The following is a 20,716-nucleotide window of genomic DNA, read 5'->3' on the forward strand; positions in this document are numbered from 1 at the left end:
CTCTAAACAACACAGTAGAGCCAGTCAAGTATGTCTGTTAATGTCAATATTTATTGTGCCTTGATTACATTACAATAATAAAGCACACCATTATGAGTGATTGTTGAACATTCATTGTATTTTCGTCGTGTTGCATTCCCTCTACTTGGGAAAGGAGTGGTATGAAACTCATGTAATAAATATAGTATAAATATGTGAACAGTGAAAAAAAAATCCAAAATACATTACTTATATTAGGAAAATTAGATCTTGGAATGCTTTATTGTGTATCTAATAGATGTACGTTTAAAAATATATACTGAGTTGGAACCACATGCCTTTGGAAGAAATTATTGACATGAAAATTCATCATGGACCATAGCTAGAAAAAACAAAGCAGGTAGAATTAACCAAAAATAACAATTTGACACTCTCTGATCCGATAAGGCACCTAAATCTACTCTGCATCACATCATTTGATCCTAAATCTTTGAATAATCATAATGTCTGCTTTTGTATGAAATTGTTTCCACTAAAAAACATGGACCGGTCAGATACTTAGAGACAATAATCTCGACAAAGGAACCACTCTGTTTAACAACATCACACTGAGAATCAACACCCAGAATGTATTTAGGAATCATATCTACATTATGCAAAATGACGGTATATATTTAAGTTTCTTCCTAGATGTGCAAACCAAATACTGAATGCCTTTTTGTCTGCATTTTTTTTTTACTTCTAAAATGATATATTTTCAAACCAAACAAAAATAAAGTCGCTGAATGCGACAGTCTGAGGTGGAAGCCTAAAATACAATTCAGAGAGATGACTCATTCTGGAAGAAAAATTGAGGAAGTGAGTGTCTCTTTCCACTACAAATTTACACACACATAATTATACAGAGACAAGACTCATGTTTGATAGCAAACTGACATATCTGTAATTAAGCAGCTGCAGGAGTTTGACTGATAGACAATGCCACCGATATCTAAACAACCAAAAACCAAAATATACAAGATATTTGCACTGAATTCACGAAACGCACGTATTTCCTTGACATCTAATGTTTCTGTGCTGTGCGGCAGCTCAACTTCATTTAGGAGTCACTTTTGGAGGACGCTTCCAAAAAGTAACAAACACCAGGGATGTCGTCTGGGAAGTCAGCCGGAAGCTCCTGTCTGCTCCTGGGAACAAAGACAAACTCTGGGCGATCCGTCAGCAGCCTGCGACAAAAAGAGCACACAAATAAAACATTCATCTACAACAATGGGAAACAAATGATGTGACACCAGAAGAAACAGCTGTGTGTTTCAGCAACTACCATCTATGGAACCTTATAATACACTTGTTCTGCATTAAAATACTTTAAATAAATAGTTTTGAGTATTGAAGATGTTTTCTCTTTTATTTATATGTAACCTTTATACACTCTTAGAAATAAAAGTGCTAAGTAGAACCATATAAGGTTCTTCGGCTTGTCCTCATAAGAGAACCCTTTTTGGCTCCAGGTAGAACCTTTTTATATAAAGGTTCCACCTAGGACCCTTTTGGAGGGTTCCACCAAGAACCCTTTTAAGCCCTTTATTCAGGAAAAGGGGTTCTAAAGGGTTCTCTGGATCAAAATGGTTCTTACTGGAACCATTAGTGTTACCAAGAACCCTTGAAAAACCCTTTTTTCAGAAGCAAGTGGTTCCAGGTAGAACCTCAGCCCTTGTAGAAGGACCCTTTTGGAACCCTTATTTCTAAGAGTGTATACTAAGAAGTAGAGCTACAACTAATGATTATTTTCGTCATCGATTAATCTGTCTATTACTAATCGATTAATCGTTTGGTCCATAAAATGTCAGAAAATGCTAAAAACGCTTATCAGTGTTTGTCAAACCTGGAAATGACGATGTTCTCCAATGTCTTCTTTTGTCCACAAACCAATCGATTATCAAAATAGTTGACGATTAATTTAGTAATCAATTAATAATCGATTGATAGATTCATTTTTTCAGCTCTACTAAGAAGTCACATTGATATTAAGATCTATTTTTCAAGTGACATCTACGCAAGACAGCATCATGTGTGCAACCGGCCATGTTCATATCAAGTAACATTAAAAAAACAAAAGGTGCAAATCGTATAGATGGTTAAGAAAAGCACCAGGCAGCATTAATTCAGCACCTGTGAGTTGTCGGGCTGATATTGATCTTTCGAGGTTGGCTGCAGGATTCAAACTTGTTGGCTAAAGTAACATTGTTCCCAAAGAGGCAGTAACGTGGCATCATCACCCCGACGACACCAGCGAGAACTGAACCTGTGTGGAGGCCAATACGCATCTGTACAAACAAAAACAAAAACAAGAAGAAGACACATTCAACATGAATCAGGCGAACACTTGTCTATTATTAATGGCTGAAATGAATCAAAGTCTCTTGTGGTACATGAGTGAACCACTGGTGCTGGTGTTTGTGTAGCTTCTGCGTAACCCTGCAACACAGACCTTTATAGGATTGTCAACAAATCCTGCACACACACACACCTTAAACTCAAAAAATCAACTGTTTCCTCACACACAGCTCATGTATTCACCAGCATCACAAACCTGCAGTTGAAAATAGTTCTCACTAATACATAATTAATGCCTGTTGAAGGTATCCCGTGGAGTTTTTGACTGCTAGTGGCAATATGTGGCAAGGCTTTTAGAAGTGGGTCCCCCTTTATGTTTGTATTGTGTACGTGCACGACGACACAATGGGCACACATTTGCAGGCAGGGCATCGCACGATCCTGCCTGTATCTAGTTATGTTTGCTATATCTTTAGCCTAATAGCGTAATTCCCTTTTTTTGTATTGTGATATCTGCCTAACTTTACCAATGTGCTTGCTAAAAAATTTGCTTTTTCTTGTTTTCCAAAAACGTTCAAATATGACTTACGCACCTATGCTATTAGGCTAACCATATGTCAAAATTACAAAATGATTTTGTGACTTTTCCTAAATACAAAATAAAAAATAATGTTTCTGCTGTTTGTGGAAATAACCACTGCATTAAATTATGGATTTAGGTTTTTTTCATGAGATTTTCTGACAAATAGAATATAAAAACAAAAGTCCAGAAGTCGAATTAAGTTTATGCAATTTTTAAAGAAAATGGGTATCAAATATTAATAATGACGGAGCCAAACTCACCCACATTTTCTAGAAACTACCATGTACATGTGAACAGGTAAATATATCAGTGAAACCACACCCCCATTCCCCACCCCATAAGCGATATCTTTAAAAAACAGAAATATAAATTAAATTAAGGTTTTTTTTAGCTCCTAGATGCATTACCAAATGAAAAATTTCAATTCAGCGCAATTTTGTATACATTTCACTGTCATTTTTCAGAACTTAGAAAGGCAAGGGGTTAATTTAACTTTCATTTATGTTACATAATCGGACTGCAAAGGGAATATTATAGTATGCAGCGTTTGACCCTCACCTGTATTCGGTCTCCAGTTGGCGTCATGACTTCATCTGAAAGCTCCATCATCTTTAAGGCCATGAGTGCAATTTGGACAGCATGAGTCTCGCTCTCCTTGTGCAAGCCGCCAGCAACACAATACGCATCGCCGATCGTCTCCACCTGAACACAGTGGAGGGTCATTAAAATGATTTCTGACCAGGCAACTGAGACAGAAAATAGACACCCCTGAACAGTGAAACGCTCTTTTATGTGAATATGAAATCATAATGTGCTCGTTCGCTTATTTACCTCAGGAATACAAATAGTGCCATGAAGACAATGAACCTTTGAAAGAGTAATACATCTGAAATCAATATTTATTCAAATCTCCTATAAAATCGCTCTTCATCTTATAGTAACACGAGAGCAAGATAAAGAAACATAATAATAATAAAAGTGAAATTCTAGTAGTATTTGATCCTTGGCCACATTACAAAGTCCAGAAGCATTTTGTCTTCCTCCTCTTCATCTTTGTATGTGTAAATCTGGATCCGCAGAGCACTCTGGTGGTACGTGACAAAGACAGCTATGAGACAAAGTGAAACTATTTTTAGGTCTCGGACATGTGGAGTGGAAACAGGGTCCCGAAGAAACCTCTGACTTCCTCGTGTTTTACGAGATATTTGTCAAACATGTTGATCCGAGTGTTATGCGTCCATGACACTTTGATTACGTTATTCAAACTCCCTGTAGATTAACAGCTTCTGGCAGCCACTACAGTAGTACGCTGAGTTACAGTCGGGTAAATTCCAAAGTCCGGAGCAAGAATTTGGACAAAAAGTTAAAATCTGTTAGAAAATGATGTAACCACCATGGTTCTCAAACTGTGGTACGTGTACCACCAGTGGTACGCAAGCTTCCTCTGGTGGTGCTTGGCAGAAACTCTACTCTATATACCAGGGTATGTGATCAGAATGGAGCTGAGGAATTTTGACTGGATTGTGTAGAAAATGAAACAAATAATAAAATAATCCGTATCACTCACTCCATCTTTATCTAATTTCACTACACTTAGAAATAAAAGTGCTAAGTAAAACCATATAAGGTTCTTCGGCTTGTCCTCTTAGGAGAACCCTTTTTGGCTCCAGGTATAACCTTTTCATGAAACCCTTATGATACCTTTTTAAAACCCTTTATTCAGGAAGGGGGTTTAAAGGGTTCTCTGGATCAAAGTTATTCTTACTGGAACCATTAGTGTTACCAAGAACCCTTGAAAAACCCTTTCTTCAAGGGTTGTTCAGACGCAAATGCTTTCAGGTAGAACCTCAGCCCTTGTAGAAGAACCATTTTGGAACCCTTATTTCTAAGAGTGTACACCAGTGTGTGAAGTATATGTGAGGAAGAGGAGGATGATGAGGGAGAAAATGATCTTATTAGGAATAAATCCACCTCATATGAAAAGTCCATAACTGGCTTTACTCAACCTATTTACACCAGTGTTGGCAATAATGGTGTTAACTTGGTATAAAACGAAGATAAACCTAAGAATATGCTTAGAAAAACACATTAGACACACATTCTGTACATGTTGTCATGTCAATATTTCTAAAGTGATATATTTCTTAGGGCCAAAACATATTACCGGGAAAAGGTTGGCACGTAATAAAGCAGTTAAAACACATTGATATCTGTGGACATGTAAATAAGTGACATCATTTTGGCTCATAAGCAAAAACTCATAAGCAAAATGTACAATGGCAACATGTGATCCTGCACCTGACTTTGCTGTTTTTTGAAACATTCAGTCAGCTGTCAGTGTGGACACAATCAGTTCACCCATTGTCCGAGGTTCTGGTTCCTTTCAGTTCACACACTGTAAACACACCTGTCATCGTCCACCATGGTGCTGTCAAACCAGCAGGAGTCTGTGGGTAACTAACCATGCCAACCCAGTACCCTGACAGGACCACCAGCGCTGAAGCTAGCTAGATTATTGTTATTCAGTTGGCTCCTGGTGGCATTCAGTTGTGTAATGAGCGTGTGTTTAGAGACTGAAGCATGAACATCTACAGATAAAACATGTTTGTTCTGATATTTGACCATTTTGTCCCTGTAAAAGTGGGGGAAAAAACGTAGATTTTGCATCATCTCGATTAGATTAGATAGAACATGATGGAACCATTACATGAATAATTAAAGGTGCATTATGTAATAAATCTAAAGTAACTGGCCATAAAATCCTCATAATATGTCACAGAGACTCACCAACAACAATAACAACAGTACAGCCAAAATATTTGCATTCAAAAAAATATTTTTGCAGACTGCAAATCATGTTTATGTTTTGAAATCATGTTTTGGCATGTGGCGCCACCTACAGCCGTCTACCAATCAGTGCAGTCAGTAGAGTCTCAGCTGCCAAGCAACCACGGGTTGCCAGTAAACGAAACCTTAAAGTCCTCGGTATTTTGAATTTGAATGTAGTAACCGTTTTTGGCCACATTCTTACATATGGCACCTTTAAAACCAGAAAGTTGCGATATGAGGCCACACGGTTGGCGTAGTGGTTAGCGCTCTTGCCTTTGCAGCAAGAACCTGGGTTTGAGCCCCGGTTGGAGCAGGGGCCTATCTGCATGGAGCATGTTCTCCCAATGTGTGCGTGGGTACTCTGGCTTTCTCCCAAGGTCCAAAAACATTGAGATTTGGGGATTAGGTGAATTGGTCACTCTAAATTGACTGTAGTTGTGAGAGTGTTTGTCTCTATGTGGTCCTGCGATGGACTGGTGAACTGTCCAGGGTGTACCCCACCTATCGCCCTATGTCAGCTGAGATAAGCACAGCACCCCTCGTGACCCTCCGGTGGAGGATAAAGCGGTAGATAATGGATGGATGAAGTTGCGATATGACCCTGCGATGGATAGGGGACACTCATTTTACCCTACCCCGGGATTGGCTCCAGCATTGGAGGATAATGCAGTAGAAAAAAGTAAACCTACCTTATAAACATCAAGTTCTCCACAATGGTGGTCAAAGCGGGTGTACAACTCGTTGAGCATGGTGATCACTTGCATCGGGGTACAGAGAGAGCAGACTGCTGTGAAGCCCACAATGTCAGAGAAGAGCATCGTGACCCGGTCAAACTTCTTGGCCTGGACGGTTTGTCCTTGCCACAGCTGCTGAGCCACAGTGCCAGGGAAGATGGAGAAGAGGAGGTCCACTGTCTTCTTCTTCTCCTCCTCCAGTGCTTGGTGGGCATGCTCCAAGGCTGCCTTGGCCTTCCCCAGGCGCTTCTTCAAACCGTCCTGAGCCTTAGCCTGTTCACCAACCAGAACGACATCGCGCAGTGCATTATGGATAGGGATGTCTGACAGGTAGAGGCCGCGGCCTGTGAGCTCCTCCAGCTTGTCCACACACGGTGAGCCCAGAAACAAGATGACATTGGACTCAGAAACGTAGATCATCTGACCTTTAAGGTCCATATGCTGAAAGAAAAATCACATGATGAGAAATGTTATTTATTTATTCAAATAAAAACACCCTCCCTTTGTTGCATGTGAGAATCATAAAATACGCAATGTCAGTGTTTACATACACAAACTCCCTCAAGGTTTGCAGCTACTAAATAGTGATAAGTAAAGCTGTCCATTTGCAGAATGTTTGTGGAACAGCAGCTGTATGCAGCTCTCTGTCACCACACACTGCCAAAAGGTTTGTTTATGTTGCAGAAGAAACACATTCAAAAATAGCTGAAAAATCCCATGTAACGCAACATTTTTTATTTGTCAGAGAAGCAATGTGCCTCGACAGAAAATGTTGCAAGACCCTAATGTCCAAACCAAATCCATTCCCACAATATTCATGGTCCTCGGAAGAGAGAGTGTTGGTGACGTTTGTGACTTGCAGAATGTCACTATTGTGGCTCAAAATGAAACCTTTCTGATCTCATATTTGTGGATCCACTATTACTATTTGGCAGATATATTCATGGCTGCTTGGTGATCTAATTGTCTGAAATCCTAGTGTCATCAAAAGGACAACGTACCCATCTGTTCAGTGATGAGGTTAATGACCATATACCATCTAAATGAACGCCATTCTAGTCGACAACATGATATTATGTGGTTTGTCTTATTTGTGTGAGTTTTACTGCACTACTAAAACAAAATGGATGCTTTAAAAAGGACATTTCCTCTCTTCTACTCTTTATTTAAGAGTAAATCAACTGTGTGTACCCTCAACAGAAGCATTATGGGAGTTTTGTATGATTACTTAAACAGGGTGAGGCACGGGCCGACTGATTCAATTGAATGTTGATACCAGATAACAAACATGATACAATCATGATGCCTAGTTTTTACATGATCATTTTTCAGGAAATAACGTTCCATTATAGATGTTTTATATAGTCCGACTGACGTTTGACCTATCATTATGCTTACTCGAAATTGAACTGTTGTGTTTTCTCACTGATACTTTTTTTCTTGCCATGGCGTCCAATTGCTGTGCACCTTTATATAAATAGCACAAGCATAACTGTGCCTCTGATGGATAAAATGGTTTGACATTTGCTTTAGATCTCCGCTGGGGGTAAAACGCGGATCCCCACCTCAGGCCAAGTACACCACTAATAAGCCACGCTGCTTATAAACATCCTATTTACTAGATTTAATACGACATTGACCGGGAGACCTTTTCTGGGCCTATTGGTCAGGGGACTTCACTTTTCGAGTTCTATCTTGCAGAGATGTCAACATACCTTCCCTGTGTTGTCTGTAGTGGAGACTCCATGCTTGATCCGAATGATGAACTGGGTGTTTAGCATTGTCAAAATACCCTGAAAGGTGCATTTGATCTGGGGAGAGACAATAGAGAAATGTTCTTGGAAGGTAGATGACCGCCTCAGTCCATCCTTTCTAATCAGTCTCTTCCTGAGCCCATGACCTATTTGAACCAGGGCCAAGTCCTGGTCCAGGATCAGGTGGAAAGGGAAAACGGTGGAGAAAAGAGTGGTAGGAAGGGTCCCAGCTGACGTAGCCCGCAGTGGACTGGGGCTCAGATTTTTTGCATCCTTAACAACAACTGTGTATAGAAGACTGGGCTGTGGGTTGGACTGCAAAATGCTGTCTTTAGTACAGGGGGGATCCATCAACACATCCACCATGGTGTGATACAGCAGGCGGGCAGCAGCTTTGATGACTCCAGGGAAAAAAAGCTGAGTGGTAGAGTGGGGGTTGAAGAAATAGACAGTAAGCAGACCCGGATCCTTGTCTAAGCACAGCACTGAAGGTTCGTTTACACAATCCTCTCTGTCCGAATTGGGCAAGGTGCTGCTCTGTTTCAACAAGACATTGAAGCTGTTGAGGAAGTCATGGAGAGCTCCCCCAACCACCTTCAAAATGTGTCCGTCCTCCTCATAACACATGTCAAAGAGCTCCTCGCCAAGAGCAACTTTCAAAGCTTCCATCGAGCTTCCTGCCAAATGCAAGAGGGAAAATGATCGAAAATGGGACGCCATCATTACCGAGAATTTCAAAAAAATGAAAGTAAACTGTTAGCACAATAATTTTCAGAGGTTGCATTACCTGTTTTGGTTGAGTAATTGTTCAGCATCTCCTCTAGATGCTCTGAATTATCGCTGTAATTCGGATCGCCTCTGCAGCAAATCGCTGGACTGGAGAGACAATACATTTCAGACAAAATAAAGCAATGTTCGCTGGATCATACTGTTCGCTTACAGGAAAACATCAAACTGGAGCTGCAGCTTTTATCTATTACTGGCCAAATATTTACTATATTTGCAAATCAAAATTGCACATTATAATTTGCATTTGATGTTTTTACCCTTCAAACATGACAAAAAACATCAAACTGAGAAGTTGCTTGCAAAACATAGGTGGCATTTAACCTAGAACTTAAGATAAAGCATGCTGCATAATACTTTCTGAGTTGATTGACTAATACTTTTATTCTAACAGCATGTTATTTATATACATGTGTGTTTTTCCAGCAGATTTGTATCCACAGCAGCCTCCGTCTGCATCTCACCTTGTTGTTAGCAGTCTCGTAATTGAGACATTTGTAAGGAATCTGTGTGAACAGATGGGTCATATGAGGCTCTTACATCTGAGCATCCTCGCTTGTATTATAGGAACACATGCTGTGAACGGCGTAGGCCAGTAATTTACAGCAACAGTGGTGGCAATTGTGTCAGTCTGAGGAGGAGTAGTGCAGCTGCTATTAGTGTGTCTTTTAGTGGCACACATTGAGGAAGAAGAAGAAGAAGAACAGACTCTGTACCTCTCAGAGTCCATGGTGTGATCTGACAGAGTCATCATTCGATGGAGGGCAGTGTGCAGCCTTTGAAACTGTATGAGAAAGTGCACCAAGTTTAAAGTCATCATCATCATTATCATGTGGAGAGACTTTGATAATAATTGGTGTCTATGTAGGCAGAGACTATTTTTTAATCATCTAAAAAAATGACATGCGTCTTTGCATGGAATAAATACTCACCCCAGGGCATGCCAATTTCCGGACGCTCTCCCCCAGTGTGTGCAGGTTAACTTTGGCTCTGCTCGTCTTCTGTCGCGGCAGACCCTCACCTTGCTCCCCGTGCACTTCCTTGGAAATGGGCAATAATTCCGCGGCATCACTGGAGCGTCCTTCAAAGTCTCCGAGCTCGTTATTGTTGGCGCCGACAGAGAAAGGACACTCTCCGGCGATCTTCAGCTCTTTCAGCTTCGCGCAGAACATCTTCCCCCCGCTGCTCGGATCTGCTGCCTCTGCTCTGCGTGTCTCTTATCTAATTTCGGAGACAGACTGTCCTGGTCGCGCAGCTGCGCCGTCTGGCAGAAATTCCATCATCTGGTGTGCACATCCAGGAGAGGAGCGCTCTATACCGCGCAAACCCGCTGATTCAAGTGATCAGCATCAAAGCCTGAGACCACATACAATATTCATTGGAAACGGCATGGGCAAACGATGGCAGCGCACAACCATTACCAAAAGCCAACGACAAACTGGAGGAAGAAAATAGAGCACGGGGCCAATCCATCCATGCGCAAGTGGGGCTGGTGGAGCTGAACAACCTATCAGCAAGAAGAAATTATTTCCAGGCGACTCCTCGCATGCAATGGACTTTTTATTATTTAGATAGAGCTTTAGACTGAGTCCCAACACATGGAACTGGTCCAGAATAACATTTCTATTTCTGTTCATGTACTGCAGTGCACACATACTAATAATGACTATTATCATTTTACAAAAATCCTATACTCAAATCTTATCATTTCATAACCCATTTCTGCATCTCTCTTCCTCTCTCTCCTTTCATTATTATTCCCCTCATGAAACACCTGAATTGACGCCTGTCTTGTTCTTAAAGATTATAAATGGCAATCTCTCTCTCACCACCTGGTGCCTTTCAAGCAGAATATAAAAAAGGGCTGAAACAACAGACCGAGACAGAGTTTTCCTTTGAGAGATGGGGATTAACATCTCCTCTTCACTCTTAGAAATAAGGGTTCCAAAAGAGTCCTTCTACAAGGGCTGAGGTTCTACCTGGAACCATTTGCTTCTAAAAAATAACCTTTCTCAAAGAAAGGGTTTTTCAAGGGCTCTTGGTAACACTAATGCCATTTTGATCCAGAGAACCCTTTAAAACCCCTTTCCTGAATAAAAGGTTTTTAAAGGGTTCTTGGTGGAACCCTCCGAAAGGGTTCCAGGTGGAACCTTTATAAAAAGGTTCTACCTGGAGCCAAAAAGGGTTCTCCTGGACAAGCCAAAGAACCATATAGTTCTACTTAGCGCTTGTATTTCTAAGGGTGTATGACTGGCTGCATTCACACAATCTTGATTTACTATAATAAAGTAAAGCAATACAATTAAATTTTATTTCAAGAGCTGCTCAAAAGTTCACTTCACAACTCATCATCCTTCAGTATTTTTGTATGTATTTTAATGTATCGCATATTCTGTTGAAGTACTTTAAAAATACCCCTCTCACCTTTTAATAGGTCAAAGCGGTGTTTTTTGTCCAAACGTGTAAAATAAGAGATATTCAATGTCATTAAGACATAGACAATAAAATCTCAAACATGTAGAGAAACTTCTTTTCCACTGTAAAGCTTAAAAAAAGTACCCATCAAAAAAGGTCTGTGAAGCCTTATCGAGGACGGAGTTGCACCAAATCTGATAAATGACTTCACACGATGTCACTCGACTTGAGCTCCGTCAGGCCATAACAAGTGTCATACGACAGTTTTATGAACTCCTTCTGTAATTTAACTCTGATTAATATGGCTGTTAAAGATTTACTGTCCTGCTGCTTAACGCTAATGGATAATATAGAGTGTGGTTGGGTTATAGGTCATGGTCGCTCATTGGTGGTATGTGGTCCAAATCCTTTTGGAATGGATAAGAATAAGAATAATCACATTCAGTTAAATGAACTCCAATAGTAGCATTTTCCCACACATCAAACAACTATGACAATCTATGAGTTTTATGAGGAACATAAAATCAAAACATCAAATGTGTTTGCTTATAAGTGGTGATTGGACTTACACTGTGAGGATTTATTTATTATCTCACTTTCTAAAACTAACTACCTAGCATTATGAAAAATAAGTGAAGGATTGTAAAACCATTTATTTCCATTATAAGCATTTAACAATTGATATTCAGATGTTTGATATTGACTGAAAAATCCTCAGAGAAGTCTGGGAATTTGAGTCTGGAATGGAATTTTGAAATGGAAAATGTGTAGGAACTCTGAAAAGGGCAATTCCGTTGTCTAACATAATAAATCCATTCCAGAGCTTAAATAATAAAAAAGCGTTGCCCCTTGGGAGTTGAAGTCATTTCTTGGAGGATAACTCTGGACGAGCATGATGCATTTTATCACCACGGCTCAGGAACAAACACAGGGGTACGATATTAAAAAGGGATTCTTTTGTCACTGTGTGTGGCTGGGACCACCGATATTGCTTTCATTAAACTGTCTCGGCAAACTGAAAACTAATAGCTGAATTAAAAATGAAAGTTGTTGGATCTCACGGTCCCAGCAGGAGACATGACATGATAGTACTCTATCTATAAGTCTTTTCTCAAAGCACAAGTTGATGTACACTCTTAGAAATAAAAGTGCTAAGTAGAACCATAAGGTTCTTCAGTTTGTCCTCATAGGAGAACCCTTTTTGGCTCCAGGTAGAACCTTTTTATAAAGGTCCCACCTGGGACCTTTAAAACCCTTTATTCAGGAAAGGAATTTTAAAGGGTTCTCTGGATCAAAACGGTTCTTACTGGAACAATTAGTGTTACCACGAACCCTTGAAAAACCCTTTCTTCGGGGAAAGGGTTTTTCAGAAGCAAATGGTTCCAGGTAGAACCTCAGCCCTTGTAGAAGAACCGTTTTGGAACCCTTATTTCTTAGAGTGTAGCTCAAATACAGTTCGTATGTGATGCAGCAATGTGCAGTATCAAAATACCGAGGTTTTTTAGGTTTTGTTTTCTAACGTAACTGGCAACCCGTGGTTGCTCAGCAGCTGAGACTCTACTGACTGCAAAGATTGGTAGACGGTGGTAGGTGGCGCCACATGCCAAAACATGATTTCAAAACTTAAACATGATTTGCAGTCTGCAAAATATTTTTTTTAATGCAATTATGTTGGCTGTACTGTTGTTGTTGGTGAGTTCAGTTTGTTATATGAACATTATTCCTGAGTCTCTGCGACATATTAGGAGGATTTTATGGCCAGTTGCTTTAGATTTATTACATAATGCACCTTTAAGTAAATATACCACAACTTCAGGATTCCACCAAACACATCAGACCTGAGGCTTCTGTTTTCAATCTGAATTAAAAGTGAGTCATCTCTGATATTGGCCCTTTTTTTTTTTTTACATTTTCCAGGCTTCTCTCATTTGCACGGTTACATCCTGCAATCAGTCACTGGGATAAACTTCTTTTTTTTTTTTCATATGATTCATTTTCATCTCTAACGTACGTTTCCATATTGTCTGCAAACAAACTCCCGCAAAGACCATCAAACACAATGTTTATGATACAGAGAGATAACTCGTCAGTCTCATCACAAATCAAGCCCAGCACACTAAGTCCACAGGAATGTAACGGTCACGACCTCAGACAGTTACAATGTACACACAGTTTAACAAGAGGAAACCTTTTTAGACGGATGATGCAACATGAAGCACGTTAATGGATAGTACCTGCATTAAACGTTCTTATAGTGTCATGTTAGGCACCTTATATTTTTGTTCAGTTAATGTGTCATGTATCAAGGTTAAATATGTTGCTGAAATTTCATCTGAATGTCTCTATGACACGAGAGGCCAACTATGTAAATACGACCTGGTTACTTCACTTTTCTTTTAACATCCTTCCGTAAATGTTCTAATTATTTCCCAAATTTTACCAAAAAACAGAAGAAACTATTTTACAATCAAACATCACTGAGCAACAACTGACCTAATTTTCAGGTTTGTTTTCTGAGCATTTACCTTATTTGACTTTTTCATATCGATGCGTTAAAGGCAGAAGCAGTAGGTTTTTTTGTGTACTTGTACTTAGAAAAGTAGATTATAAAATGTGTCATTTTAATTTTACTTAAGTATGTTTTTGGAAGTACTGTTCTGAATTAAAATAATAATAATTTACGCACCAGAAACGTTGGCAGTGAATGATGAGGACAGGTGAATTGGCGCTTATAAAGGTCCCTGAGTGAGCGAGCGTTAAAGCATTTGTGACCTTTGACCCATTTTGACTGATACATTATGTGTTTACATTTTTTATTTTGTTTTTTTAAGGTTTGCCTTTAATTAAAAACGATTCATCTGAGATTTGTACTTGTTTTCTGTGAGCAGATAGTGATCGTAGAGTGCTTCACCATATTCATTTACGCATGGTTTACGTCGCCTCTCCCTCTTTCTCTGCCAACATTTCCAGCAGCAGACACATCCTGTGTGCTGCCATATCAACAACAACAACAACAATAACAATGTTAGCCACATGTGAAGTGGTGCTATTCTCTTGACTCCTCTTTGCTTTTTGAAGCAGGGGAAGAAATCATCTTTGACAAGCGGAAAAAAACAACACAAGCAGAGGAGACTGCACAGTTTCAACACCACTTTCAAGTATTTCCAACACATTTCCAATGCATTTCTGCTCGCGTAGTTATACCCACAATAACTATGCAACGCATCAGAGACATTTACACTTCTATTCAATATGGTCACAACACATCATTGACCACCTCCTGCAGTGATTTGGCATATCGGATAACAATCTGTCCTTACACCTGTACTTGGTTAGGCGGTCAGGTGTTATTCGATTGCAATCCGATCATGCATTTTAATGTCAGGTGTAAAGGGGGTCATAGGTTCTCCAACACAGTTGGAAGGGAAGGGTGAGGTTTAGGGATATTCAGCTGCGAGAAGCAACTTCTCCAGTAAATGTTGCTAAATTTCACACACTGGGTTTCAACACAAGTGAATTGTCTTTTTTGCTAAAAGTACAAGTCATTTAATCTTCCTGAGGATGCTGAGTTCAAAGAGTTTTCAGTGTGATGTTGGATTGAAGCATAGATTAGGAAAGAATCTTCTTCCACATGCATGACAACTGCATGCAGCACAGTATTTCTAACCCTTTGTCCACTCATCCTGCCTGGCCTAATATGCATGGCTGCTACAGTATGTAACAGCCTGAAGCAAATACAAGATGCAACCAAGAGACTGATTTTGCAGTTTATTATTTTTGACTATTTGAAATCCCCTTGAACTATGAATTCAAGTAAAGTAAAATTACTAAGAATAATTTTCAAAACAAACAGATAACAAAAAGACAAATATTAACACATGATTTCCAGTGTTGCATAAGACTGGACTCTTGGGCACTGATGCCAGAATAATAAGATATAGCATGCCTCAATAAAGCCCAACACACTGGATACAGTACAGACAGTGTCTCCACAGTTATGTTACTCTCATTTGCAGAGTTAAGACTGTAGATTGTTCTAGATTATTTTAGATGTATACTGCCTGTATTACTTTTTTTTATTTTTTATTTTTGTATATATATTTTGTCCTTAACACAGACCTTAACATTTCTAAAGTTAAAGAAAACACACATATCTAGATTGATACTGAAAACCATATTCCGACTCCATAGTTTGAGGATGAACCTGTGAAGGTCTAATTTATAAAAATGTAATAATTTGTAAAAAAAAATAAAAAAAATAGCGAGGGACAACTGTAATAAAAACACTGAACATGCTCATATGTATATATACACACGTAGTATTAAAGAATTACATATATATGTGTGTATAGATAGATAGATAGATAGATAGATAGATAGATAGATAGATAGATAGATAGATAGATAGATAGATAGATAGATAGATAGATAATACTAGTCATTTCCACGTGGCAATGACTAGTATTCAGATTCTGATACTAACAAAAATAATGAAAAATTACGAGTTACCATGAATGTAACATGAGTGGGCGGAGTCAGTGCGGTCCAATCGGACGCATCTCCCAAAGACACGTCTGATCTCGCCCACAACAAACATGGCTGCCTCCGTTCTATAGATGTCTATTCATTTAACGTGACTGCTCTGAGTCTAAACTCCACCATGGTGAGTTTACAGCTAAATAAACTGGTTTATATTATTGTGTAACTTTATATAAGCATTCATTCGCTGTCGCAGTTAGCTGTCTCCTAAAGCGGTCACTTTAACCACAGTTAAATGCAGTGTATTCTCTGTCAGCTGCTGGCCTATTTCTCTCTCAGGTAACTAACGTTTTCTTTGAAACTTCAGGTTGTCGTCCACTCACATCCCACAGACACTGGCACCATCCTCCGTGTCCGAGGACCGCTGGAGCTCAGGTGTCAGCTGGGCAGCACTGACGGTACTGTCATGTTCATGTTTACAACACCTCTTATTTATTTCAACATGGGTTACCATTTGATTTTATTATAAGGTCTTCACTCCCCCTGTTGATTTTTGTTGTTGTTAAATTCTAACATGTCAAAATTCTCATAACAAATTGGATATACAGTAGTAAAACCTGTTTTAATATGAAGATGACCTGATTACATCAAAGATGACAAAACACATGCCATTAAAGCAACTGCATATACATATGCTGTTTTTTCAGTGATTCATTTATTGCTTTATTATACCCAAAGTCATGTGTTTGACAGTAATTCAGTACCTTATCATTTCATCCTGTGTTTGAATCGTATAATTATTCATACTTTCCTTTTCTCTTTGTCAGTGTTACAGATGCAAAAGGTGATCTCAGGAACATTCGAGGCGCTTCGCTCTCGGGTCAAATCTGAAGCCTGTGTCCTTTCAGTCTGTGACAGTCCTGTTATTATTTGGCCAAACAAAGGTGTTAAGGCAACACCTGAAGAAATAAGACCAGATACCATGTGTGAAGATTTAAATCATTGGATACAGTAAGGCAGTTTAATTTGTTTTTTTTTTCTTGTGGACTAATTTTCCTTGAGTAACGGAATTTTAATTAATATTGTTATTTACTTAAGGACAGATGAACAGGAGAGCTTTGGCAAGAAATCTGGAAAAAAGAAAAGCAAAAAGATTTCAGCAGTGGTAAGTTGTGAATATTGAGATGAATGTTTGAGTACCAAGATTGCTACTTCTCCACAGTGCAGATGGAGTCTTATGTTTTTATTTTGTCATTTAGAGTGTCATAAATCTTCACCTGATGATGGAGGTGACAAACCCAGGTCCCCTCCCTGCTCCCATCCTCAGCAGAACAGTCCAGAAATCCCACTTCCTGGCTACAACTCTTCCCATTGACTGTGTTGTCTGCACAAGCAGCGACAGCACGATCAAAGAGTAAGTCTTCCCTTTAAAAGAGAAAAGGGAATTTCTTCTCCTGATCTCCACCAGACACAGTTTTCTTCATATTTTCTCTGTCGTTTGCAGTGCATGTGAACACTTAATGGAAGCTCTAACCCATCAGCTGTGTGAGATGGAGAAAGTGACCTTACAGCACATGAATGGGACCACGCTGCTGGTCCCAGAAGCTTTCCACTTTCTTCTCCCAGAGCCAAAAGGCCTAATGACTGTGGTTTACCCAGCAGGGGTTCCTGACAGCCAACTGGTGATGCAACGTAAGGTAAAAACTGGAGTCTGATATAATGAGTCTGTTTCAGTTTGTTCTTTCTTACATTTTTTAAAATTCATTTGCACTAAATCTCTTCATCTGCAGGAACTGCATCAGCAGTATGAACTACCAGTTGACAAGTCATATTTTAGAAGAGCTAACGCCTACCATTTTCCTGGTGAGCCTTACAGAGATGGTTACCTCCGGAACCCTCATCTGGCCCTGACACATCCTACTCTGGATGATGGAAAGGTATCGTGCAAGTATATAATTCACCCTGTTTTCTTTCAAAGATGCATACTCGATGTATAAGGAGAGGTAATGTGAGAGTTTTACCTTTATTTCTATGTTTTTTCTGCAGGTGTACTTGGTCCAGGGGATCTACAGCTATCACCACTACATGCAGGACCGTATGGATGATAATGGCTGGGGCTGTGCCTATCGCTCCCTGCAGACCATCTGCTCCTGGTTCCAGCAGCAAGGATATGTTGAGCATCCTGTTCCCACTCACAAAGAGATTCAGCAGGTAAGATGGAAGCAAATCTGATCACATTAATCAAATGTGCATGCAATTAATAAGACCTTTATATTTTTATTAATAACTAGAAGCACTCAGAGAGCGCAGACCTCCGCCAAGGCAGCTCAGCCCCCCACAAAATAGTGATAGCGTCTACGGATCACACCCATAATATAATCACTCGTTCCTGGCCCCATTGCGAACATTTCCTGAGAATTTCATCCAAATCCGTCTGCGACTTTTCGAGTTATGTTGCTAAAAGACAAACAGACAAACAAACTCCGGCGAAAACCTATACCTCCTGGCGGTGGTCAATTAATAATTTCCTGCATATCCATGATGTCCAAGATGGCTGCTTCTCTAAGTCCGATTTTTAGTCGGAATCAGAAAATAATTTGTGTAAACACGTTAGTCTGACTAAAACCAATCTTGTCTTAATCGGACTAACATACCTGGATAAATGTAGCATGTGTCCTCCCCAGTCTTTGACCCTGAAGTAGAAAGAGATGATGTATAGATTGAAATACTGTTGCTAGAAATCATACAGCGGTTGCGTCTTTTTCCGACAACACAGCAACCACAAGAGCCATTCTCCATTTAATTTGTATCACGATCAACATGTACAGCAGGTACAAAACATAAAAAACCACAGCACAATCCATCTCACCGTCCATGTCACTGTTCGCACTAGCCTTTAGCGATACACAGCCAATAAATAGTTTTTCTCCTCTGGTCTTAGTCTGACTACGGCTTTAGCTTGATTAAAACTGTGCATGTAAACATGCTGCCTGTTTTCCAGGCTTTAGTGGACGTTGGAGACAAACAGTCCTCCTTTGTGGGATCTCGCCAGTGGATCGGATCCATAGAGGTTCAAGCTGTTCTGAACCAGCTGCTCAGTGTCACCTCCAAGATCATGTTTGTCAGGTACGATGCCAAACGGACACCTCGTGAGTATTCATGTTTATGTGGACCATTTGGACTCACTCTGACTCCTCCTCCTCCTTCAGTCAGGGATCTGAGTTGGCATCGAAAGGCAGAGAACTGGCCAACCACTTCCTCACAGAGGGGACTCCTGTTATGATCGGTGAGCTAGATGCTGCAATTTCAACATTTTGTGTTTCAATTAACAACTTGCACAAATACTAAAATGCAGTCAGTATTAACAATTATTAAGATTTAGATTAGGTATGCTATTGTAATTGAAATTCCGGAGTGGACTCACACATTTCACATTCATTTAACCCCACAATCATTCAGTCAGTGCCAGTGTATGCATGTGACAGGGGTAATTGAGTTAAGAATATCCATTTCACTTTATTATAACAAATATAATGTACAATAACACTGCAGTAAAAACATGACAATGCTGTATTGTCTGATGTTTGGAGGTTTTTCAGTTAATTGTTCAGTGTGATTATGGCTCTGGGGTGAAAACTTTAGAAAATGTAGTTTAATTTAAGATAACTATCTTATTTATGGGCAGAAAACAATAAAACCTTGTTAAACAGAGAAACATTTCACAAATTCTGTTTGTACTGTTTGTAAACAGTATATTGATATACTATAATGACGCTCTGTATTAATGTTAAAGAAAATGACTTTACAAAGTTTACAATATATTACTATTCAATTACTGCCTAGCCCTACATACATACCACATTTGCTGCATTTTACAGCAAAAATCCTCCTTATTTTAATTATATATTTTATGGATTTCTTCGCACTGTGTATGGATTTTAACTTTGTCCCCCTCTGTGTTGCAGGAGGTGGAGTGTTAGCTCACACTATCCTGGGCGTATCCTGGAGTGAGACGAGCGGGCAGATCCGCTTTCTCATCCTAGATCCACACTACACAGGAGCAGAAGACCTACAACTTATCACAGACAAGGTAACAATCATACACATCCACACAGAGAAAACCATACAAATACAGTTCTGATTTTGTTGTGAATTGTGTCTCTCCCAGGGCTGGTGCGGCTGGAAAGGACCAGATTTTTGGGATCAAACTGCATATTATAATCTGTGTCTGCCTCAGAGGCCAAAGGTCATCTGAACTGTCAAAGTTGTAAAGAAGGACATTGTTAAGCATCAGTAAAGCATATGGAAAATGTATGGAATTGTAAACTGTTCTTTCTATAAGAATGGGCCCAATTGAACACATTTGGGCATTTACCCTTTATTGTCTTTCAGCAAAGGCACAATTACAGTATTTGTAATAGAACTCAATCATATCCTGTATTTTATACATATGGCTGGTAAATTATGTACCATGAACAGACTCCTTTTATTTTATGTTACTGGTAATCAAACTCACCATCGCTTCTATAGAAGATTTTAACAGCAGCTCATGGACGTATAGTATTGTACTATAATATATGGCGGATGATACACATGATTAAAGTGTACAATATGTTTTATTTTGTCATCATTTTGAGAATGTCTTAGAATGGTAGGTTATTAGATCAAATCTGCTCTTTTTTTGTCATTTAAAATGATACGTCTTTGCAAGTAAATATATCATCAGTATAATTACAGAAATTCTCCTTATGCTTTGGACGCTCTGGAAACATTTAAACTGCTTCCAGTCTGAGAACTTGTTGTGCAGCGATGCACTGATC

General features: G+C 39.4%; 2 protein-coding genes across 2 annotated transcripts; one reads left to right on the top strand and one right to left on the bottom strand.

Moving 5' to 3' along the window:
- Window positions 1–1,078: 1,078 nt before the first annotated feature.
- On the bottom strand, window positions 1,079–10,174 carry gucy1a1 (guanylate cyclase 1 soluble subunit alpha 1; the record flags this gene model as incomplete). The annotated part of the gene is made up of 8 exons (XM_083909064.1): window positions 1,079–1,205; window positions 2,152–2,306; window positions 3,458–3,601; window positions 6,418–6,903; window positions 8,178–8,893; window positions 9,004–9,092; window positions 9,719–9,786; window positions 9,935–10,174. 8 exons carry the CDS (start codon window positions 10,172–10,174, stop codon window positions 1,079–1,081), a joined length of 2,025 nt encoding a protein of 674 aa, XP_083765190.1.
- A 5,828-nt stretch (window positions 10,175–16,002) lies between these two features.
- Window positions 16,003–20,473, top strand: ufsp2 (ufm1-specific peptidase 2). Its single transcript, XM_083909451.1, has 12 exons — window positions 16,003–16,080; window positions 16,264–16,354; window positions 16,724–16,907; window positions 16,995–17,061; window positions 17,156–17,310; window positions 17,401–17,593; window positions 17,687–17,833; window positions 17,943–18,107; window positions 18,898–19,022; window positions 19,106–19,182; window positions 19,862–19,986; window positions 20,065–20,473. Exons 1-12 carry the CDS (start codon window positions 16,078–16,080, stop codon window positions 20,149–20,151), a joined length of 1,419 nt encoding a protein of 472 aa, XP_083765577.1. The 5' UTR covers window positions 16,003–16,077; the 3' UTR covers window positions 20,152–20,473.
- Window positions 20,474–20,716: the final 243 nt, after the last annotated feature.

The sequence above is a fragment of the Microchirus variegatus genome (assembly GCF_963457635.1).
Source record: "Microchirus variegatus genome assembly, chromosome: 23".
Classification (NCBI taxonomy): domain Eukaryota; kingdom Metazoa; phylum Chordata; class Actinopteri; order Pleuronectiformes; family Soleidae; genus Microchirus; species Microchirus variegatus.

Coding starts and splice junctions, on each gene's coding strand:
- ufsp2 (XM_083909451.1), top strand. Junction 18,108..18,897: donor CTCACAAAGAGATTCAGCAG/GTAAGATGGAAG, acceptor CCTGTTTTCCAG/GCTTTAGTGGACGTTGGAGA. Junction 19,987..20,064: donor TACAACTTATCACAGACAAG/GTAACAATCATA, acceptor TGTCTCTCCCAG/GGCTGGTGCGGCTGGAAAGG.